The 24442-nt window shown below is 42.1% G+C and overlaps 1 protein-coding gene across 3 annotated transcripts in view; it reads left to right on the top strand.

Annotated features, from left to right (window-relative positions):
* The window catches only part of SEMA6D (semaphorin 6D), a 130006-nt gene that overhangs the window by 75726 nt on the left and 29838 nt on the right, over window positions 1–24442 (top strand). Inside the window, exon 1 of one of the 3 annotated variants that reach the window (XM_014251240.2) lies at window positions 23032–23096. The exons of 1 other annotated variant lie outside the window; for it this stretch is intronic. Coding sequence is in view for 1 of the 2 variants with exons in the window: in XM_005521501.3 (XP_005521558.2) it covers window positions 23261–23476 (216 nt within the window). In the remaining variant the exon portion in view is untranslated. Of the gene's footprint in view, window positions 1–23031; window positions 23097–23260; window positions 23477–24442 lie in introns of those variants that run through there. One more of the 3 variants, XM_005521501.3, reaches the window with a different exon arrangement.

The following is a 24442-nucleotide window of genomic DNA, read 5'->3' as shown; positions in this document are numbered from 1 at the left end:
GTGAAATACAAACCATTATAGCTCTGTAGTTCTTCCCTGATCATACAGTGATTCCCAACCAATGCTGTAGAATAAAACATACCAATGGGCTGGCAGCTAAAATTAGTTATTTTGAGTGTTGCTTCACCCTTCAGATCATTTCCGGAAGATTTATAGTTCTGTCTCTCTTGGAGGCAGGTTTGTATCATGACTGTGGTTCTCCAGCTAAATGCTATACAATATTAAAATAAAGGAACCCAAGGTGACCCATTCCCACTCTCAGAATGCTCCATCAGCCTATTCCCTTCTTTCCCTTCCAAAGTAGAAGCAGCTCATATATTTCTAATGCTGGATATATTCAAATTTATGACAGTTTTCTAGGGCTTTTAGGGTTACCTCTGCTCTGAAAGGAGTCAGATCACATGCTTAAGTGGCAAAGGTTCAGCTGCCTTGGGAGATGACACCAACTCCTACAGAGAGTGGATATGAACACAATCAAGAAGTGAAGAGGTACCTCAGTGAGATACGTGAGTGCCAAAGTTTCGGTCTGGCATCAGCAACATGTTTTTCCCCCTCAGTATCTGGACTCAATGAATGAATCTTAATTCATCTGGTAGCTGAAAGAACCCTCTGATCAAATGTTGAAAGCCACAAGCCAGTAACAGCTGTGTGGGTAGATGAGAGGTCGGATGTGCATCAGAATAAGATTTCCTGGGTGTTTTGATATTTCATAGTAAAAGCAGCAAGTGTAGCAAACCACATCAAACTCGTACTGTTGAACCAATTAAAAACATCAGCAAGTCATCTGTGCTAAAGTCCATAAAGGTTAGTGAGATTAATTATTTCCTCCTTAACGACCACCACGAAGTAGGGGAAACTGGTCAATCTTCCTAAACAGGACACATAATATTTTCTGTACGTCTGAGTTGGCTTGGCAGCATAGACCTGAAAGCAGAGTCAGGAAAAAAGGAGTAAAGAGTGTCAGTATTTATCACTGTGGATTTATTTATTGCTTTGCTAGGCCAGTGCACAGCTTTCAAATGAAGGTGGTATTAACTGAGGGAAGTATTCATCATCTCCTTTGTTTGGCATAAGATATAAATCTGGTCAAAAGACTGCTTAAAGGAAATTATTCTTGAGGATTGTGTAAAAAACCATATTGGTTTGGTTTTCATCAAGGCTGCAGTTCTGGCCACAAATAACTAAGCAGAGCACCTTTTAATTGGGCTGTAACTGGCAGCACATTACACTCCCTTTGCTCCAAAGCTGTGTCTCAGGCCACTCGCTCCTGATTCAGTCACATTTAGCTCATGATGGCTGCTCAAAGAGCAGATAAAGCAGTTAGCATCGCTGTATTTTTTGAGTCTAAACTTTGTGCTTACAGTTTTCCTGAAAGAGTAATATTTTCTATGTAAAGTATACTTTAAAATGTATTAGAATTTAACAACAAAGATATATACCTTCATAAGTACAGGCTATTAAATCAATTTACTAGTATGTCAACAAGTACCGATATGTACATAAAACCAGAATAATTTGGTTTGTTTTAATGCACTGAGCCAATCCAGCAGTGTGCTGTCAAGTGCTATTGAGAATCACTTTGCACTAACAGGATGACATGACTGGAATCACATTCACTGCACATCTTAGTTCTATTGAATGATGCAGAGCTGAAATGAATGACTGACACTTTGTGAATAAAAGAATAAAGCAATTGTGCCATTCACACTGCATTAAGGGTGAAAATTTACTTTCATTATATTGGGTGTTAAGATTCACTATGTTAGAGTTCATTAAAGTAGATGGGAGAATGGGACTCAGTGAATAACAATAAGTCATTTATCAAGGAAATCTAGTTTTTCCTTGTTTGTAGAAAATCCATAAACAAATCACAGCTACTTAAGAAGTGTTTGCTATGCAAACTTATTTTTAAAAAAAGGAATTTTTTTCCCCAATTCTTAGCAGTTTGGATTGATTGTAATTTCTCTGTGAGGCTACAAGGTACTTGCTAGTCATATAGCATTGATTAGCCAGTTTGTCAGAAAGGTACATGATTAGCTGTCTCCCTCCTATTTGGATGTGTTTGCCTACTTCTCTAGAGCAAATACCAGCATGTACACATGCAAATGTAAATTTTTTCTTCATCAAAATCTCATCAATGACACTCTGAAGGCTATTTGCCACGAATGCTGGTGCCAAAAAAGTGACGTTTCTTGAATTTCTGTGAAATGTAAACAAAAAATCTTATGTATAAGTAAATCAATTTGACATAATGTCAATATTTGCAAAGTACTTTTACAATATTTCACTTTCTTTACAAAGTTGTATCTCTGCACATTCAAATTTGAAAGAAATTAGGCAGACAAAGAAGCGAAATAGTCAAAAATAATTAGTCTGACATACAAAATAAGCATCAAATAGCAAACATCTGCATTACAATGAGCAGTACTTTGTTACAAAAGACATATTTTGAATACAGAGACCTTGACAATATTTTTCCCAACGCTTTTTTGTGTTTATGGCTCCACTGAAGTCATTTTGCCATTAAGTGCAGTGAGATCAGCATGTTACCCAAAACAATTGACCATTGTCCTATCTAACAGCCCCGTGCACGTTGTCCTGCAGCCTTCCTCCTTCAAATGATAGGATCCCTCATGCCACAAATTTAACTTTCCCCTAGCAGTAAGTGCCAGTATCTGGTTGAGATCAGTGGATTAAAAGCTTTACAGGAGTGCTGAGAATTATTATTATCTTAGTTATCACTATTTTTCAAAAGTATTCCCCAGGACTGCAGACACTCTGGGCCTCTAGATTGCAGGGTCAGACAATGCTGAGTGCCTGACACTATAATAACAAGAGAATTCATTCAAATAGAAATGGTGGTTGTCCCCTACTAGTTCTGATAGCTGTCAGGTAAAGGAAAGATGTCAAAGGATGCCTGTGGGAAAAGGTCTATCTCCAAACCAAAGCCATCCATAAATAAAACTAATTTCTCATTCATAGCTTATAGAGAAAAAGGTGCATTTACAGTGAAATATAGATGCCGAATCCCGTTAGCAAAATAACACCTCTCTTACACTTAAGTATATATAAAGCCCTCTTTGAATGCCTTTCCAGAGCTCATGTTGCCAGCAGTTATGCCTGAAGTCTTTTATGTGACAAACTTGCCTGCACACCTGGCAAGCAGCGGGCTGTGCTCCCTGACGGGGGCAGATTGGGTTACGGGGGGCAGTGCCGGAAAAGTCTCAGGAGGGTGTCTGAATTATTTTTTAAGAAGAAAACTTCAAATGGAAAGTGTGACCCAATGCTTTCTGAATGTGGAGACATGCTTAAAGAGCAGTGCTATTTAGTTTCTCTCTACTTTGGAGAAATTTAAATCCTCGGTAAATAAATCCTGCTCTTCAAGTACTGAACAAATGAAATCGCCCGATTAAAATTTAGAGAAGCTCCTGCTGCACATTCCAAAAGCAGAAGGGATGACAGGAGAGTCAGACATGCTAAAAGAGAGCAAGTTCAGCCCCTAGTCCACAGAGCTAAATTCTGTCCTTGGGTCAACTCAGTGGAGCTGGGATAGCCTGGCTGTAAGCTGAAAGCAGGGCCTCACCTTCCTGGAGGAAGATCACAGCCAAAGTGAAGGCACTCCTGTAGTAGAAACAGCTGCTTTCAGCATAAGTCTTCCTCAGTTTGAAGCCTACAGGCATGACAAGCACAGGCTTAGCAAAAATAGACAAGGGAAGAAAGACTAGAAAACAGAAGATTATAGGAATTTTTTTAAAGAGCCTAATGTACATGGAAAGATTCTTTCATGTTCTTGTGCAGTTGTGATCTCTAGGCACAGGTGTGAGCACAAACACATTCCCCCGCAGTGGAGGCTGCCAGCATGGGAGAGGAGCTGAAACTATTCATGCTGATGAAATGTTCTTTGAAAATACATGGCTGGGACATGCTCTCATAATATTTTTGCATGAGTATGATCAGCTCTGTGGCCAGAGAAGCAGCGGGGATGTGGTAGGGCTCATTCGGAGCTCATCGGCCCTCTTACAACAAACAGTTTGGTTTAGGGTTTCTTTTTTTCCTAGACAAACATCAGTCAAGCAAAAACAATCCCCATCCAGCAATTCAGCTGTGCCTGTTCGCTCTGATGAGTCACTGGAGCAGAGTGACTCAAACTCGCATCATTGATACCAAAGGCGGATGCTCAGACTTGCTGGACTGTAGAATCCAGCTCTCATTAAATTGAATAATATTTAATTATTCCTGAAAATTGGAACAGCTCAAGAATGACAGAAAAATCTCCTTTCAAGTGACCAGCTCCTAGTAGTTAGAACAGGTATGTGGGATGTAAAAATTCATGTTTTGAGTCCTTGCTTTGACCCATCCTGAGCAGATTTGAGACCATGAGGTGAAAGATCCTAACCATGAACTTACTGGGTAACTCACTGTCAGGCCTTCTCTCTACTCTTCTAGGAGAAAAAAACAATTGAGAGAAGATGTAATTCCTCCTCATATAGTGGAGAATAACTGGGAATCTCCCTCACAAATACCTGATAGAAAATCTTTTATGCTTCCCTTGCTCTAGCTAGGAGCACAAGTACATATAAATATGAGGTACAAGGAGGCCCTTCAGGTGCAAAGTAACTTGGATAAACACAAGGTCCCATCTTGTGGAAACCACATCTACACATCTGTGAGGAACTCAGCCTTGTGTGGAAAGCTCAGAACATGGTTTCTATAGTATTTGTTTCATCTCTTAAACCAAATAGGTTACCTTTTCACAGTAAGATCTTCTCACCCTATTCCATGTCCCATTCTACCTTCAGTAGCAATTTTCTTCATTATTTTATCTGCTATCATTATTCAAGATGAGAACAGCTAGGCATTAAAGCCAGGAAAGAAGATGGAGAGGTATGTAACAGTGCTACAAGACACATGCAAACTAAACCTATTTTGCATCCTCTTATGGCCCTTAAAGACTATTGAAAAAGGGCCAAGAGAGGTCCCACAAGACTGAGGAGCCTTCGGTGTATTGTTCATGTTTTTCCCACAGATAATTTGGAAGAAATACAGTGTATTTTGTGTGCCCCCAAAGTAAAATTACAACCAGCTGATAGAACCATCCCAGCAGCAATGAGAGTCAACTCAGAAAGGCAGGCTTTGTTGCCAAATAACACAGATTGTTTATAATGAATATAAACAATTACAGTGCTGACCAGATTCCCAGTACACTTCCATCTACAGAATATACAAAATACTGCTCTGGCACTAGCCTCTCAAATATTTGCCATATATTGAGCACTTTCAATGAATGAAATTCAGTGGAAATGACAAAGAGGGAATTCCACACCACACTGTTCTCATTCGACAGCATTTTTTGTTTCACATATTTATTTTTGCCTTTCATATTATAATCCTCCAAAACAAAATGCTTCTTGATGCACCTTGATCTCCTCCTAATTCTTTGATCCCACATTGATTTTTCCTTGTCTTCTTATGTAACAGGTTTAACATTGGGCACAGACTAGAAGACAAGGAGAATTGTTGTGGTTAACTCTTCCAGGTTTTTTTCTTGCCTCTTTTTGTCACATCTTGGTGCAGATCTTGACAACATGACCCATCTTTCTAAAGCTGAGACCAAATGTAAATTGGTGATAGTGCAGAAAAAAGGCTTTCCACTGTACTATCCATACAAGTGGACTGAGCCTGGACACTGCCAAGCATTTCTCTGAAAGCAGAAACTTCAGAGGCTTCTGGTGCACTGTAAAATTTAAATCCTCCTGTAGGACAGTATTGAGGGAACTAAAGTACTCCCAATAAACAAGAATCCTGCAAACAAAAACTCTTTCCAAAGGTCTAGTTATAGAAATACATTACGTATGATGTTAACACAGGTAATTTGCAAGAAAGTTCCATAAATCATCATTTCAATGGGTCATGAACTTCAAACTGTGCATTCAGCTCAGCAATTTCATTAGAGCAGAATAACCTTATTTCCATACTAAGAGCAGTCATGGTGCTAATTCTAGAGTAACAAATCATCCTTTTGTTTCAAAACTTATTAGTACTGTCACTGACAGATACAGGGAAGAAAAAGGAACCAAAACAACTGAGAAAAGCTGGCCTTTTCAATGTTGTCCACAGAGGGGAATTGGAGAATGATGAAGACCACAGCACACTCATTGCAGTTTTCTGTTGGAAAGAAATGTGTTTTCCTGGCAGAAGATAAGTTGCTTTAGTTATTACTGAGTCAAAAGCAGATTCTGTGTATACCTGTTTGCAGAACAACTTCTAGCAACTGCTTACAGATCTCAAAACTCTTGTCCCACATCTTTGGGGTTTTTTTCTCCTGGAAAGCCACTCATCTCCACAACGTTTTTCTTGTAAGAAACAGGAGTTACTGTTACATATTTATGCAAGAGATAAAAAATAAAATGTGGTTTCCTTAAACCACTCCCACCAAATTTATCATGAGCATGAGGAAGACATCTGGATTGAAGTTGGATCAGTCTTTCCAGAAAGCTGTACCTGTGATACTGCCCATTGCCTTATTCACAGAATTCACAGAATCACTAGGTTGGAAGAGACCCTCAAGAACATCAAGTCCAACCCCTGCCCTAACATCTCAAGTAGATCATGGCACCGAGTGCCATATCCAGTCTTTTTTTGAAAACATCCAGGGATGATGGCTCCACCACCAATTATTGCTAGCCCTCTCCTTGCCCATTCCCACCTGCCACCCCACGGGGGTCAGACAGTCAGCAACAGGCTTTGAATTTCTGACTCTCGTCTCAGCTAAACTCACTCTTACTACTGAAGGGGTTCCCCAGTTTTCAGTTTTATTGAGTTCAGTTGTGCATTTACTAAAGCTCATGACACTGACATTGACTATCAAAACCAGGGCTGGGCCTGTGATGCTGTGATTAAAGTTTCGTGTGAAAATATAAATTCTCTTGAAAACAATGAACTGCTGTACAATATTAAGTGCCAACCAACCAACCAACCAACCAGACAAGTTATTTTCTTGGCTTCCTAAAAAACTGCAAGGCCTTGAGTATAACGAGCACGAGGAAAATAATGATAAAGTATGATACATTTGAGTCTGGCCTTGAAAATCTGCAGTTACTGCAGCTGTGGGTGCCTTACACTAACTACATCCTGTTTATAAACAGCCAGCACAAAAATGTCACTTTTCTGATTTGAAGCCATTTGCTGTAGCCAAATATGCATTTCACGGTAACAAAAGTGTCTTAGCCAGTTAGAAGTCATTTCTCACTCAAATAAACAGTAATCAGCTCGCCCATTGGTGGTGGTGGTGGCTCAGTTTGTTTGTGCAGCTCCTGCTCTGAATATGCAGATCTCCCCACTCTCATTAGTTCCTGAAGTGCCTCTGCTCACTCTTCATGCTGTAGCTGATGTTTCTGAGCTGTTTGAATGACAATACCACAGCTAAAGACAAAGATAACTTTAAAACGTTTATAAAAGCACAAAAACATACTATGCCACAAATCAAATAAAGCTGACTGTTGAATAATAGTGAGAAATGCTAAGAAAAAATGGTAGGAAAACAGCTCTTTCAGATGGAAGGACCTTATCTGTAAGGACTGGATCAGGCAGTGTCATTGTCCTGTGCCAGAAAACCTGGTGGGAGTATGTTTACAGGGCTAGGTCTGAGTATGATACATCTCAGAAATTAAGTTTATTCAATGTATATGCTCTTGCACTCAATATAAGTCTGCCTTCCCAGCACTGGCTGGTGCTATGCCCTCTATGTTGCAAACTTTCTAGTTTATTTTTTAATAAAAGAGAGTGTAGCAGGCTGCATTGTGTTCCAAAACTTCAATTCCAAACAATATGTTTTTGTTATTAAGAAAACCCTGAATCAGCAACCCCTTATAGGCTTATACTCAAGCTGCATGAGCAGGCTTGTGAAGGGTGTGTATATGCTGATCTTGCAGAGATTTACATCTGAGTGTAACCCATCTCTCTCTTCCTCCCCTTGCCCAGTAGTCTCAGAAAAGTGGTTGTGAACCCACAATATCAGTTAATAAATCCTTACTGTGGTTAAGGCATCACTGCTTTACTTTCCCCAGCTACCAACAGTGTCAGAAATTTACCATTTATTTAGCAGAATGGTCTCCTAGACTTCTCCCTGTTCTTCTGCTAGGCTGTTATGGCTTTTAAACTACATTAGGTTTAAATAGTTTAGCAGGTGGTTAAGCTGCCTGCCTGATTTCGCCCAGAGAGCACAGGGAAGAGGCACGTGGTATGTTCTGCCAGCAGTTATGGGGAGCAATTGCTTGGCAGAGGGGCAGTAAAAAGCAGCTGGGCCTGGAAATGAGCATCAGCATGTGGGAGGGGATGTGTGTGCTCAGCCTGAGCACCTGGGCCTGCCCTGGTGCTGGCAGACTCCTCTGCCCCAGCAGACCCCTCAGTACTGCCCAGCACATTTTGGGAAGTCTTCTGGCTGATCTCATCACAGGACTGGAAGCTCTGATCTCAATCAGGAAAACTTCTCAGTCTGTCAGTGGCTCTTGAATGCATTTTCAAGGCTTAGCCATGTGCAGATGGAAGGGAACAGGTCCAGGGAATTTAGCTGAGCCACAGGACAAGCAGCTACCAAGGGCTCACACACCCTGCTCCATTCACTCCTTGGTGGGATGCAGTGTCTGACAAGCAGGTGGTAACAAACAGCTTGAGGAAATCACTGCATCTGCTTTGTTAAGTGAGCATGTGTCTGAGCCCTGAATCCATCTTTCAATCATGTCTTTAATAGGCAAATGTAATCTTGAAAATTAGATTTCTGAATAGGACCCAGTAAGGAATAGATGGACATTTAGAATGGTTTAGAATGAAATCAAACCAAAAAATTCAAAGTAGTGTTCAGAGGTCTCATAGTACTGAAAGCAATCACCATTACACCAATCAATGATGAATTTTGAAACTGGCCAAACTCCTTGTCTAGTTTAACTTGCAAGTTTGAGTCTGTCCTGAACAAAGAAAATCAACAGTAAACCAAAAAATCATGGGAAACGTATCCAGTGTTTACATTTCCATCCCTTTCAGTGGCTATGATAAGGGAGAGACTAGAAAAATACAGATTGTAAATTACAATCTTATCTTGCTACTCCCCTTTTAAGATTGATGAGTTATAAAAGCAATTAGCCAGAAATGTTTTTAAAACTTGTCAAATACATTATTTGACAAATATATTAATAAATCGTGTATCTAGTAACAAACTGCATGAGCTCTGAAAACTACCTCATCATTTTAAAACAACTTGAAAATCTCATTTCATCCATTGATGGATCACCTGCCTACATTAGCAATAAACTGGCACAAGACAGAAACATTTTTATCTTTCAAATCATATGAAGAGCATTTCAGGACACTTGGCTAAATTTAAGCAAAGACAAAAAAAAGGCACACATGTATGTGTTTTGAGATAGTGGAGGCACACACATAGATTTGGGGCAATTCTCTATACCTCTGCAAACTCCCACTCTGGTTTCTCTGCAAGAACTCTCTTCTGCACAGGGAGTGGTGGAGATCCACAGCTAAATCTCTCAAATGATCCCCAGCCTACCTGCAGCTTCTGAACTGGGTAAAAACCCATTTAGTCCATTAGACACCCATAAAAAAGAAATTATTATAGATCAAACTTTACATTCTTATCAGTAGCTTCAGTCCCAAGCAGTCAGGTAGCTCCATGCAGACAGCTCATACAAAGAATATGTGTCACCTCCAGTATAACCCAATGTAGGTCCCTTAGGAAAAGGCCCTTCCTCCTCCCATCCAGGTGGCGCACCTTGAGGTTGAGAAGTTCATTGCCCTGTCACTCCCCTTCCTCCCCCTAGCTGAGGTCTTGTCAACAGCTGAATTTGATAAAAATGAGAAATTTAAAATCCATGTTTATTTAACTGTTTGTGTAATTGCAAAAGTGCTTGTCCTGCATGTTTAACTGGCAGTGGCTTTCAGGCCTGGTGGATGCTTCATCTGGAAACTCCTTTATGCTTCATACACTGCTCATGATGCATTGTCCCTTAATTGGGTTGAATTAAATAAACTGAGCTAATCCAATTCTCCAAGGCTATGGCCTCCTATCTGTGTACTGGACTGTAGTAACAGGTTGCTTTGCATTGCCAGGGGATGTAAATTGTGTGCTTGGTTTGGTGCCTATGCAGCGTGTACTGAGCTCCTGCTGGCTTCTCGGGGAGTTCCTAAGCTGTGGCCAAACCCAGCTTCACCAGGTACTTCTCCAAAAAAAAGTTAAATTCTCAGATCCTTGCAGTATAAAATATATAAAATACAGCCCTTCGTGATTCATCTCCAACTGACGGTCAGTTCATGCTGCTCCTGTTACCCACTAGCAGTAAGCTAACCATACTGTCATGCTTTTTTCTGCCATGTACTCACTGACATTTGCAGATGAGATGGCTGCAAGTATGATGTCTTGGTGAGGGAGAAACAGTTCAGAAGGACACAGTGGTTATCACAAAAGTTTCATCTGGAAAAGATTTGGATCTAGTAAGAAGGGAAAGAGAAAAAGAAAAAAAAATAAAGTCCTTTATTCAAAATTAAATACCCAAAAGCATGGCTTTTGGTGAAGAGATGAGTGGGAACCCAGTACTTAGTTTCTCAGAAGTTTCTGCAAAGTAAAAGTATTGCCTGCTGGATCATTTCCTCTGTTAGTTATTCACAAGAATCCATACCATATATTAATAGATAACTTAGCCTTAGAATTTTTTTTTTCAGGTTGTGTTATTGCCTCATAAACACAGAGGTTTTTAAAATTGTTATCAAAATACATCACCATAAGATTAAATATGAAGCAATAGAAGAAAAAAATCTATAGTACTGCTACACCAAATTCTACTTCAAGCACTGTGCTGCTCTTCTGTGAAATTCATTGTTCTTGCAGGGATCTAAAAGCTTTGCCATATTCTTTCACTGATGTGGGTAGCCCAAAAGAAGCAATCACACCTTTAGCAAAAGTTTATTTAATTTCCGTTGGACTGTGGGCTCCAATTTGGTAGGACCATCTTAACTCTTTTTATATGCAGCCAGCACTAGCTGCTGTTCTTTGCTACTTTTCACCTTAGACAGACATTTAATGGCTGAGTAAAGTGGCTGTAATTTATATCTGAGCAAAGCAGGGCTCTTGATTTGGAGCACTTTCCATGGGTGTAAATGACAAGCCCAAGGCAGCAGCAAATCCAGCCCAGGAGATACTTTTCAGGGAGCTGGGGAAATGAAACTTGATTATTGTGATCTGTACTAGGTAGATGTTGCAGGCTGTGTGACACTGCAGGAGAGGAGAATTTTGGTTGTGCTGAGCCATACAGTGCCTCATTTCCCACCCTCGATGTGCAACAGGGAACACCAGGCATGGATCCCTGAGCCTGCCCCAGGTAGGAGCCTTTCCACGAGAATTCCCACACCTCACTTTGAGAAGGGATTTGGGAACCTCCCAGATGTGCAGACACAGATGATGTTATGAACACTGTGATTCTCAGTAAATAAACTCTTGGGAAATGGCAGTACCCAATTAAATGGCAATAAAGATTTTGTTGTTTCAGTTTTATGCATGTTTTAAGACAAAATCTGTGATGAACTGCATTGTGTATGCTTGCACCAAAATAAAGAGGGTAGCGTGGCATATTAAATAAGTTTAGCATTAGACTGGTATCTTTTTCAAATTATGACTCACTAACAGAATTTTACAGCAATTTGATTACAATTTTACTGCATGGAGGACTCTTTAGCATCTGTTTCACTGATATCCACCTTTTAAATTTTATTTAATTTGTATTGATTTTTCCTGCACTTTCATAAGCAGGCATCACACATCTGAGCACACACAAAAATGATTACTTAAGTGATGATTTTAAAAAATGGATGTACATTAGCACATGAATGATTAATTCCTTTTTGTGAGTACAAGCATCCAGGCTATGGCTGAGTAAAATATTGATGGTACAAAGGAAATGAGCTGTTTCTTAATTTAGTTTTGTTCTGGTAATGTGTAACTAATGTTGTTCCCTTCTAGCAGTATGCATTTAGTGACCCTTTTAAATTTTAATACCTAGTGATAGCTAAACTAATAGTTTCATGGGACATATAAGACAAGATTTTGAAAAGATACTGATAGCGTTTACATGCATTAATTTGAGACTCTCTAAGACATATAACACAAACAGAAGAACCTAGATAAAGTCTCTACACACAGGCTGGCATTTCACTGGAAAGATGAGGCTTTTTTTGTACAAGACACACTGAAAGGTAGAGACTTCATTGTCATATTAGTCTCACGAGGCTGTGGCATATGAATCCCAGTTCATCGAGGCCTGATGCTCACGTGAGGCCCTTGAGTGTGTGGGTGTTTCTGACACTAGAACAGAATGAGACTGCAGGACTGCTCTTACCACCTGACACTTGGGCACGTGTTTACTCTAAATGTAGGGGGACTTGAGCACTGAGATCAACCAAAGCTGGACTGCTGCAGCTACACTTAGAGGCACCTACTTGGTGGTTTCTCACTGTTCCACAGCTGTTGAGGTGTTTCTGGAAGTTTTTGCCTCAACTACAGCACCCTGAGGTGTTTTCCCACATATTTGCTGCTAAATGCCACAGTGGGGAGAAAGGCACTGAAATCCAAGCACTGCTCATGTGGTCCTGCCCACACCTTCATTGCAGAGCATGGCAGGCCTGGCTCACCCATGCCAGACCTAAACCTGGTGCCAGTGGAACAGAGCAGGACAGGCTGCAAATCAAACAGAAACTTTTCAAATACTGCATAGATGTGTGTGAGCAGCAGCATGTGTAAGGACACAGGTTAAGGTAGAGCACAGCTCCAGGCTTTGACATCCTCAGATGGGAATACAACCTTGTTACTCAAGGTTGATATACAGACTGGATTGCTGGCACTGCCTACTCCTGCCCATCTGCTGGAATGGCACTTTGCCCACAGCGTGGTGATGTGCCAGGTTTCATTTGAAGTAGGTGTCTTCTAACAATGGGTTTAGAAAGCAGCCTGTTGAAGACAGCAACTGACACTTCTTTCTTCAATAGGCTATTTTTGGAGTGGGAACACTTGCTGGCAGCAAGTGCAGAGGGCCTAAATCAGTTTCTGCTAGTCAGCTGCAAATAAAAAAAAAAAAAAATCTCATTTGCTACAGAAACAGAAGGTTTGGACTAAAAAGTAAAGTGATTACTTCCATTTGCTCTTGCTGGCCTCACATGGGAGTGTTTATTGTGGGTACTTAATCCCACTTTACCAAACTTCGTGGCAGTTTGCAGGTGAGAAGAGAAAAAGAGAAAGAGGAACAGTGTATTGTTTTTGAGACAAGAAAGAGTGCTTCTTCGTTTAATTTTAAGCCATGATCCTTTGATATTTTCCACTGCTGCAATGGATATTATATGGTAATCCTGCCAGGACAATTTATATGTAAGGAAGAGTTTGAGGGTTGGCTCCCCAGGATGACATTTGAAAAGTATAGTTCACATTTTTTTTTTTCTTTTGGCACCTGAGAGAAAAGAGGGATCTTCACTCAGTCCCAACAAAAATTCAACAAGATTTCTGTCATCAGGTCTGTTTGAAAGGTTTTTGAAGATCCTAGGGAAAACACAGACTTAGTCACTGTCAAAAGTTCATGAAGGGGTGTAGATCAGAGAGCAAGTTAACGCATGCAGTTCTCCTGAGTGCCATTCTGGATACAGGATGCCTGAAACGTGGGTAGGGTGTAAAACCACATGGCTTTAAGAGCAGCCCAGATGGCCAGCAACCCCAGGAATACATGCACACGTGCTATCCTGATCCTTCTAGGAAGGATTTTGAATCTAAATTGTCAGCCTGACATCAGTGCCAGAACATTAGTGATGGGCAGGACTGATAGATGATCCTTGCAGAGAGCTCCTTGTAGCTGTAGGTCTGTAGTAAGAAGTCATATGGCCTCTTCTGACATGTCCAAAGCTCATCTGAGCTTGAGTCCTGGCAATGTGATGGGAGTCCAAGGCCGACCATGGCCCTGATCTTCTCTCTAAATCCCCAGTCAGCTGGTTAAGCAGTGGACAGTCTCCTTTCTGCCTGCTCCCCCTTTACTGTCCCCCCCAGACTCCACTCCCTTCTTCCCCTGGCAGTGCTCTCCAGGCCTGGGGCAGTGCAGGGGGCTGGCCAGGTGGCAGGGAGCCTGCTAAGCCTGTGCCTTATGGAGCTGGTCTCCACATATGGAGAGTGTTTCTGTATGGTCTGGCTACACGACAAGTGGAGACCTTTCCATCCCTCTCTGGTTTGGTGCTGAGCCCATGGCCTGGTGCATATACATGGGCAGTAATGGCAGGGAGAGGAATTACCAACTAGGCATTCTCTGCCAGCATGCAGAGTACACATGCACAAAATAAACAATCACTAGACTCTTGTGAATGTGGGAAGCTATACAGGCAGCATCTGAAGTACTGAGATAAAATATCCAAGTCTGAAGCAACTTTTGATAAGAAAGCTGAGAATAACCTGTAGTTATCTTTGGCTATTGGACAGTAGAGACTTTATTATAAAATGATTTATTTGCTATAACATGGCTGCTAAAAGCCTGGCACCCTGTTATACAACTAATTTTTTAAAAAGTCAAATCTATTAAAGGAGCTGGAAAACTTTGACTGGAACCACAAATACTGTTTCTTCCATTGCTTCCCAAGTAGTGAACCACTTTTCATGCCCTCCTCTTCCCCACAAAGACACATAAGAAAGATCTGTAGCTAACAGCGACAGCAGCTACGACTGCATCACTCCAAGCAGCAGAGGGAACAGAGTGCCTGCAGCAGTCTCTGTGATTTGCCAAGAATGGAGATGTCACGGCTTACTCTTTTTTCCAGCTATGTCAGATGATAGTATTGGCATTCCTACCTGAGCCTGTTTTTCCAAGTCAAGCACCATCCAGAGTATTTAGTTATAACTTGATTATTACTGGTTGTTTCTTTGTTGTATGTTTTTGAAATGTTAATCCTTCCAATATGTGATGCAAATAGGAGATTTTGTAGGATAGAATAGGTGCCATGGCTAATTTATACTGCCTTGGATCCAAAGTGCTTTCTACACTTTTGACCCCACACACCCCCCTCTCCTAGACCAAGCCTCCTCCCTTGACAGCTCCTTTGCATGACTGTTTCCTGCATGAGTTGTCACAGACAATGGTATTTCCCCAGACTCTGTGGAGCTTTGCATCACTCAAGTTTAGTGGGCTGACATGCACAGTCATACAAGCAGCTGGCATACTGTGATCAGTGAGACAATGTGGGGCTGAAACAGGCCACCTATCTCATTGTCACCTACTGTCACCTCAATGGTGAGAATGTGTCATCTTCCATTCTCCAAAGGAAAGCCATAGGATATGTCCTTGGATCAGTGGCTTCCAGACACGGTGCATATTCCAAATGTTGATGGGGGGAATGGAGCAACAGTGACTCCAAAGGATCAATCAATCTCCTGCCTCTTTACTATAGAGAATAGTAGAATAGAGAACCTATAGAGAGAATATATAATATATAGAGAAAAGTAATTGTGTGTGTTCACCTTCCATAAGAGGAAATTTTTCTTCTGCACTAACGTGCAAAGCACAGACCAGAGGAAAGGAAACGTTTCATGGATGGCTCTGTTACAGCTACTCAACAGAAAGGATTTTGCAGCCAACAGCCAGCACACAAGAAGGAACACTGAGGTTCATCAAAGCTCGAAGTAATTTTTTTTCAAGCAAACAGTAATGTTAGATGAGGCCATAAGTGTCAAAAGACTAATTAAAGGTAATCACCTATGTCTCAAGAACAAAATATCCTAGGCTGAAGTTAGATACTGAGATGTCAAGGGGCACACACTAAACAGAAACTCAAGGTAATATGCCAAAGGCAGCAGCTCCTGTCATTACTGATTGGACCATGGACTTTATTGTGTGTGTCACAGAGGTAAAAGTAAAGAGTTTGATCATCGTTCTTCTAACCTATGATAAGAGTCTACCCTCGTGCTGGTGAGAAATACCATGTGGTAAGGCTTTATTTCAGAATTCATTCAGAAACAAATTTGCAAGCAGTTTTTTTAACTTTATATTCTTAGTAATTACTGGTATTAACTATTTTCTAAGCACCCTCCCTACACCATCCACGGATAATATCTGTCTGATCATTTACAACTGTTTCACTGTCACCCAAATGAGGCAGGCTTTTGGCTCCTGAGTCAGTGTTAGGCTGGACAGCTGCTTAGCTGTGACAGCCCAAGAAGCTACCTCAGGCTTGCCCAAGGGGGATTCAGACTGTACTAAATTACATTCTTAGAGACTTATTTAAGGCCTTAATCCATAGAGTTATATTTGGTGGGACAGTGAAGGAGAAAGGTTTATGTGTGTCTGTCTGCATACGCACACATGTCCAATTACGTGTTTTCTGTAATACTAAAACCTCCATGACTATAAAATGTCATCAGCTGCTACCTGTGGACTCACCTTTGTGTAGGATGTGATTATTTGTGTACGAAGTCAAGCTGATTCATGTTGGATTTTATGGACTCTGGAATGAGTAACATGATACAGATCTATAGATAAACTGATCTGCTGGTATTTATAACCAGTGAGCAATTGCTTCATCCCTTTGCAAGTTTTGAGATATGAGAGTTACAGTAGAAAGTAGCTTTACTGTAGCTCTGAGCTGTTTGAGAACGTGTATGATTGGCTACATTTCTATGGGAATATTTGATTTACCTTAAAGAAGACATCAATCATGTCTTTGGTCATTCTTACTGATAGGGAGTAATTCTTCTTGGTCAAGTCATAAAACACTTAGCATTCTGAGCCCAGTAAAGTAAATAGATAAAATCATCTGCTCTCATCCTACATTATCTTGTAATTTACACATAAAAAAACAGTGAAATAATGGAATGTTTTCAGGCCTGTTCCTGTTCTGAAGGTCAGTGGGTCTCCACAGGACAAGAGGGATTCATCACACAGAATCAATTACAAGATTAGGTAATCCCCTAAAACAGGGCTGAAAAGTGATTTTGTGTAACAGAAGTTGCTATACATAATATATAAATAGATAACATTAAGTGTCTTGTCATCTTGTGATTATATGCCATGAACACAGATTTGTTACTAATACATCTTTTCATCTGTCTATGCCTGGAAAAGGCAGCACATTTTACTACTAGTGAGGAAAAGTGTAGGTAAACACTGTGATGGTAAATCTGTACTGAGTAGCAAATGACAAATGAAATTTTGGAAATTAAAATTGTAGGCTGTGAGGAAGATCACCTATTAATCTTGGAAGTGTGCCATTAAATCTAATTACAGTATTTTGATGATATTACCTTAGATGTTTTGAATTAATTCCCCATCAAAAGATGGGTGCTGTAATACACCAAACTGAAAAGCTAATAATTGTACAGAAAGCTGAGGGTTTTTTGCTTTTAATCATTCCTGCAGACATGTAAAGTGCTGAGCTCTGTACCTGCACCCAAAGGGCACCATGGCCATGCCTTCAGTTTGGCTTTGGTGTTGCCAGCTCTCTGCCCTGTACAGCTGTCCCTCACTGGGATTATTTTACAAGGTGACTCTAGGAATTAATCGTGTTTTACTATTGCAGTGATCTTTTCATGGCCAGAACCACTGGCCTGAAAGAGTTGGTTTTTCAAAGTTAAGCCTGATGGGGAGCTTACAGGCAGGAAAGACCAGTTTTACAGGACTATGCCCAGTTATGTTTATTGCTGTAATCCTTTTTATTAGCTTTGACATACAGTCATCCAGATTTCACTCCAAGCACATTTCATCCAGATTTCACTCTAGGTACATTTCAAATTGTAAAATACACAGGATAACACATTGCAAACGTTGTGTCTATGTCTCTTCTGTCTTTGCTGACATGGAGTTCTCTCTGCCAGCCCCAAAGCCTCGGCAGAGGAGGAATTTCTGGCTTTCCACTGTCTCAGGTTCATCTGCACAGGATCCTGCAGCATCCCTGCTGGCTAAACCATGCAGTATACTGACGAAGCTTTTAAAAAAATATTTGTTTTCCAATTATTTTTATTCACTACTGGCTCATCTTCTCTGCCTCCCCAGAGTATAGAGGGGGAATTGGAGAGCCAACATACTGAATTTCACCTGGACCTTTGCCTGAGAGCAGCTATCAAATTTATCATTTAAATATTCAATATAGAGCTTCTTCTGTGGGCTTCTCAAGGTAAACTGATGTCAGATGATGGTGGGTGGTCATAAAAAACAGTGTGGACCCATTTCTTACACCAGCCAGAAAGTTAAATCACAGAATTGAAAGCACATGGACATGCTGGTCCTTTACAGAGTCAGGACAAAGTTGCCAAGTTGGGATGCACAGCACAGCATCAGTGTTGGCAAAAAGTGTATCACTACAGCTTCAAGTGACAGGCATTCAGCCTGAGATTTCTGCACATCCCTCTAAATGAAGAGACAGATTAGAAAAATATAAAAAAGGGAACAATGATGTTGCTAATGGCTGGACTCAATGATCTTAAAGGTCTTTTCTAACCTAAATGATTCTATGTTAAAGTGAATTCTTGACAGTCAGAAATACTTTAAACACAATTCTTAATACAGCACCCAAGAAGATGCTATAAGAGTGCTGGAATTGTTTTCTCTCCTCCCTATATTTTACAAAATGGTAATTGGTTAAAAGCACCTCCTATAATTTTCTGACAGCTGTCAAGGGTGAAAAGAGGGGTCTCCCATCATTTGGAAAATATGAGAAAATTATCTTCTTTCTTTTAAGCATTATAAAGAACTATGCTCATGTGGCACATTGGATACTATTTACAGGGATAAATTTATGACATTTTTCTTAAACTTAGCCCTCTTTAAATAATACTTGACTTATAAACAATTATTTGTCTGTATCAACACAGCACAGGCTTGTTATATTAGCAATTTGCTATTTTTAGCCATTTGGTGTAAATCATGAGCAAAAATGTTCTGAAATGTCTCACTTCTGACTTGCATTGATACTGCTACAAGCTCAGGACTCAAAAAAGGAAAATGGTTGGCCCAGCTTTATTCCTTTGCCAGCCAAACACTGGGATTTTCACTGATATTCCCCCTGGCAACAAGGTTTAGGGTGATTGAACAGGGATATTATTTAAATGCACTCCAGGCAGATTAAAGACACATCTTCTTGGGATCTAAACCATGGGGAATGGGGAAGAATGACTGGCTAAAGAAGGGCAATACCTACAGAAAGGGTCCATGGACATGGGGTGGTAAAGCCAGGAGTGGTCAGCATCCCTTTAACAGAGGTGAGCATTAGGAAACATGGAATTCTGCATTGTGCAGGATGACACCGTAATGAGCTATCAGTTCCAGCTTATGTGGCTTTAACCCTGTTCTGGTCATGAGCTGTGAGGCATTACAGCTTGATCTTCCTAGTTTCTACTTTTATGTTCTTAAAAGTCCAAAGGAGAGAATTCTTCACCAATCGATAGGGATTAAAAGCCTGCTTTTCTTGGAAACTGTCCTACATTTATTCACGTATTGTAAGCACCTTCCCTGCCCCATGCAATGGCTCCCAGGATATTGAGAAGACAAGAAGACACATAAAACCAGAGCTGTATGAAAATAACTTTTCTAGGTTGTTAATACGAACTACTATTATCAGGCAGACAAATGTTTACCCCTTCTATGAGAGCATTATTCATTGAATAGCACCTTAAATTGTCCAACTAATTTTATGCACTCATAATAAATAAATTCTATTCTCTTTTACTATCAAACTTAATTACAGTCAAGGTAAGTCATAACATCGCACTTTGCAATTTAGATTTAAGGACAGTGAATATAAAAACTGCATGTCTACTTCATCAGGAATTATGTATCGATCCATATTAAATTACCTACCGGTTCCTCTGTGCAATGCCTTGCAGTAGGCAGATATCTGTATGCACTGGAAATAAAGAGAAGGGAGGAAGAAAATATTTAGCTAAAACAAAATAACTCTTAGGGTATAACATCATCACTTCTTAACACTGCTGTGATTTGACCATCCCCCTGTAAATGACATTTGCTGTTTTTATTGGAAATGACACAGCTTAAATGAACATGTTCTCAAAATATAAGTTTGATATTTCATTCAGAAGCCATTGTGTCAGTGCGTTTGCATGCTGAGTCACTGATGGAGCTCTGGCTCAGCCAGAGGTAAACTGTCAATTCCATTTCCCTCAGTACTTGGTATTTCCTAGGGATGTGCCATTTGAGCTGACTTTTCCTGAGCTACCATGATCTGCAGGTGGTTTCCCAAACTTGCAAACTGCCCTGCACTGGCACTTTCTTACCAAGCATGGCTGAAGTGGTGATGTCAATCAACTCACCTACCTGCTGAAATCACTTCAGCTTTGGTTATAAACCAGTGGAGGCATTCAAGCACAATGAAATGTCTGGTTTAAAAACAGTTTAGTATTATCCATATTTTAATGAATAAAAAACTCAATATGTTGTTCTAACAGAGGGTGGTTCTGTTACCGGTGTGTAAATTTTTAATACTTTGCTTATATTTTCAAATTCATGAATAAGTGTGGCTCAAGTCTGTAAAGTACTTGGAGGGTGAAAAGTCCTTTGGACAGTAGGAATAACACATACACCTTACCCATGAGACAGGGTAGGCAGGTGCTCCTGTTACCCCCTGGGATACAGGGACAGGCTCATTGAAGCCAAATCTGGTCCTTGGGCATTCCTGGCTCTTCGGCTGACACTCAGTCCATTTTATTCTGCCTCTGTACTTTCAGATTCTGCTGATGTGTTTCTTTTGCAAATCAATCATTCTAGGGGTAATTAACATTTAAAAGCCAGGTTTCTTTTAATTACATTAGTATATTTGTGACAAGAAATGTGTTGGCAGAATCCAAAGGTTAAGAGTTACAATGAAGAACAAGTTTTAGGATAAATGAAAGTTAAGGCCTAAAATAGCCTGACAATACCCCATTAATCTGCACACTATTGACACAATAGTGGTCTGTTGTGTCAATGAGGACTTAAGAAGCTTTGCAGCACATGTTGCTGATAGTTTATCATATCAATAGGAGTCTGCATATATTTGTGTTTAAAAACCTGTGGCTGTGTAATTCCCTGACTGCACACATATTGTAAATGCACATACCTTAAATCCTCACATAAAGTGGTTTCTAGCCATGCAGCAAATTTTGAAATGATAATAAACTACCATATTTAAGTGTAGACACAATATATTAGCCTTGGCTGTACCAGAATCCTCTAAAATGCTGTACTTCAAGCAGAAACCCTTTGCCCTACGGGAATGCGATCTGATTCTCAACATTGTGTCACCTGCCTAATTGAAGCAGAAGGAGATTTAATCTTTCATCCTGATATATGAAAACCTTGAGTCAGCTTGTGGCTGGGAGGTATAGCAGGGAAGAAAGGTCCCTTCCCACAGGCCACCCCTCTCAGAGCAGAGGGGAGCACACAGCCACAGCCCAGGCAGTGCCAAGGGCTGGGAATCTGATGCTGGGATAACCCAGCAACATTGAGGAGTCGTCTCTACATGGCAGTCACAAAAGGGGTGTATTAAATGAAAATATGAGTGGCTGTTCCAGTACTGCAGTTTTCCTGGCTGGCACTACCATCAGGATTTTCAAAAGCCAAGGAGCAAATCCCACATTTTTAATGCCCTGGTGTGGGTAGCCTGTACCTAGGCACCCATCCGCAGCCACCATAAATCCCCAGCGCAGTGGGTCTGCTCCGAGTGTCTCACTTCCAGTGCAAAGGCCACAGAGCTATTATGTGAAACCAATCCTTTTGGAAGCACTTTCAGCTTTTTTCTCCTGAGGTTGCAATTCAATTCCTAACCAAGCAAGTAGTCTCTATCACAGCATTTTCATGCACTGCGCAAATTTTGATGCTTTTCAGATTAGGGCTGTTCATGAGAAAGAGAAAATAATGCCCTTACACCTTTAACCAGGCAGCAGCTCCTGGGGTGCCACATAGCAGTGCTATGTTCGCTGTGAGGAAGCCCATAATGATCTTGCCTTTAGCCTGTCACCACTAGGAAACATCAGAGAGAGACAGCCAGGGGACCGAGTTGCCAAAAACGTCCTATTCCCATGGCTGGGAGATTTTGTTGGCACCATCTCTAAAGAGAATTTACTATGGGCCAAATCCTGGCGCCCTTACTTAGATGAATCAGTTCTCAAGAGGCAACGCTCCCGCTGCGAGTGGTGCGTGCGTAAAAACCTGCCAGATCAGCCCAAAATACTGCTTGGGAGTATCAAGTGCTTGTCTTCCAGAGGGGCAGGAGCACTGTGGGAAGCAACCAGCCCAAGGCTTTTCTGTGAAGAGGGGCAGGAATTTGGGAACTGCACATGAATGAAGGATATATTCCCCAGCAAAAATCTCTAAATTACTTTTACTTGGAATTTTTCTCATTTCCCATAAAACAAACACAGATGAGAGAGTTTGGTGAGTAATCCATTTTTTTCCCTTGCAGGGGCATCCAAAATACTCCATGGTACTTTAAGCTTTAATTAATTTATCTTTCATGTAGAGAAAAATGAATTAGTGACAGCTATTTCCTGGACTTCATTTCTGGGATTAAACCCTTTGTTTCTGGAATATCTGAGGGGATTTTGGACAGGCATTTAAAAAGATGTCATTTCAAGGACATCCCCCCAGCACCACACGCGAAGTACTCGTCTGCAAAATCGAGTCTCATTAGCCTGCAAAATTGCATTCCTCGCAGTGACTTTTTCTTTCCAAATAGAAATGAAAATTTCTCTCTTAAAAAGCGAAGGTGGCGTCGGCGATGAACAAAACAAATTCTCGATGGCTTCGCCCCAGCTGTTTACGTCCGCGGCCCGGGGGCGGGAGGGACGGGGGCAGCTTTGCCGAGGTGGGCTGGGAGGGGTAGAACTCCGGGCGAAGTTTGCCCGAGCTCCGCGCAGCCGGGGCCGGGGCCGGGGCCGCTGTCGGTGTCGGGGCGGCGCCGGGCGCTGCCCGCGGCAGGGGAGGCGGAGGCGGGGGGGCAGCGGCCGGGGCGGTGCCGGTCCGCCCCCGCCCCGCCATGGCGCGACTCGCCGAGCCCCGCCGGCGGCCGCGGGCCGCGCTCCCGGAGCGGTGAGACCGGAAAGTTGTCCGCGGTGGTGGCGGGGCGCGGGCCGGGGGCCGCCTCGGTGCGAGGGCCGGCCGAGAATAAATCCATTCTCGGGAGGTGGAGGCAGGGGTGGGCTCTGCCGGGCGCGCCTCCCCCGCGCCGCCCCGGCTCGCAGCGCAGCGCCGGGATGGGGCGCCCGGCGGGGGACGGCGGGCGGAGCGGGCCCCGCCGGCGGGCGGCGGCCGCGGGCAGCGGCGCGGCGGCTGCAGGTACCGGGGAGAGCGGCGGGAGCGCGGCGGCGCTGCCGAGCGGAGCGGGCGGGAGCCGGCGCCGGCCGCAGACGGGGCAGCCGAAGCGGAGCTGTCGGGTTTATCCCCGGCGAAGTCGCCCCGGGGCGCTTGGGGTGAGTCGGGGCTGGCGCCGCGTCGGGGGCTGAGCCGGCCCGGCCCGGGGCTCGGCGCCGCCGGCGGGGCGGGTAGCCTGGCGAGGCGTGATTTACGGGCTCCCCGGCAGTAGCCGGGCGCTGGGAGGCAGAGGGAGCCGCGTTTCCAGCTCCCCATCAATTATGGATGGAAACAAATACTGGAGTCAGTTCGGAATTGTCCCCGTGCCGCGGCGGGGGCAGCTCCGCGCCCGCCCTCCTACCGAAAACAATGCTCAGGTGCAGAGCGGGGAAACTTTTTTTTTTCTGGGGGGGGTGGGGGCGTTTCATCACTGCAGAAACTGATACAGCTGCTTTCAAGGAGTAATTAGAAAGGGTTTAAAGCCTTCTTTATTATTTATAAGGCTGAATGGAAATGAAAGGTCACACAGATATATCTAGGTGGCTATTACGCCTGTGTTTTAAAGGGGTGTGGGGTGGTTGTGGAGGGGTTTTTTTATGGTTGTTGTGTTTTACCTTGTGAGTTGAAAAATGCGATTAACTGTTTCAGGTTGATACGTTGAAAAAATTGTAGTTCTGGTGGATATCCCACTTGTTAGCATGAATATAGCCAGTCTTAAATTAGTGGGTTTCTGCCAATCTCTCAGTCGTTTCTTACTTCTGGTCAAGATTATGTCTTCATCACAGGCATTAGCCTGTGAGTAATTTGAGCAAAATTCAGCCCTCAGTTTGTAAAGTCATTTGTATTTGTATGTGTGGCTTAGAATACATTTGCTTTTGAGCATAGCAGCAGCAATGATGGTTCATAATGCTCACATATGTGGCACTTGCTGTACAGATGGTATTGTAGCTTATCCATGTACACACACACACACGCTTCACACATAATGTGCAGGAATTACAGCAAACTTCCTCAAGAATACTGTTCAGTGCTCTGTAAATGTGTGGCGTTTTTTTTCCGCTGGTTATTTCCTTTGGGAGAAAAAA

This window comes from Pseudopodoces humilis, chromosome 16, assembly GCF_049639895.1.
Source record: "Pseudopodoces humilis isolate 2021_Gansu_Grassland_sample_001 chromosome 16, ASM4963989v1, whole genome shotgun sequence".
NCBI lineage: Eukaryota > Metazoa > Chordata > Aves > Passeriformes > Paridae > Pseudopodoces > Pseudopodoces humilis.
The sequence above is the reverse complement of the archived record's forward strand: the minus strand, read 5'-3'. Positions and strand labels throughout refer to the sequence as shown.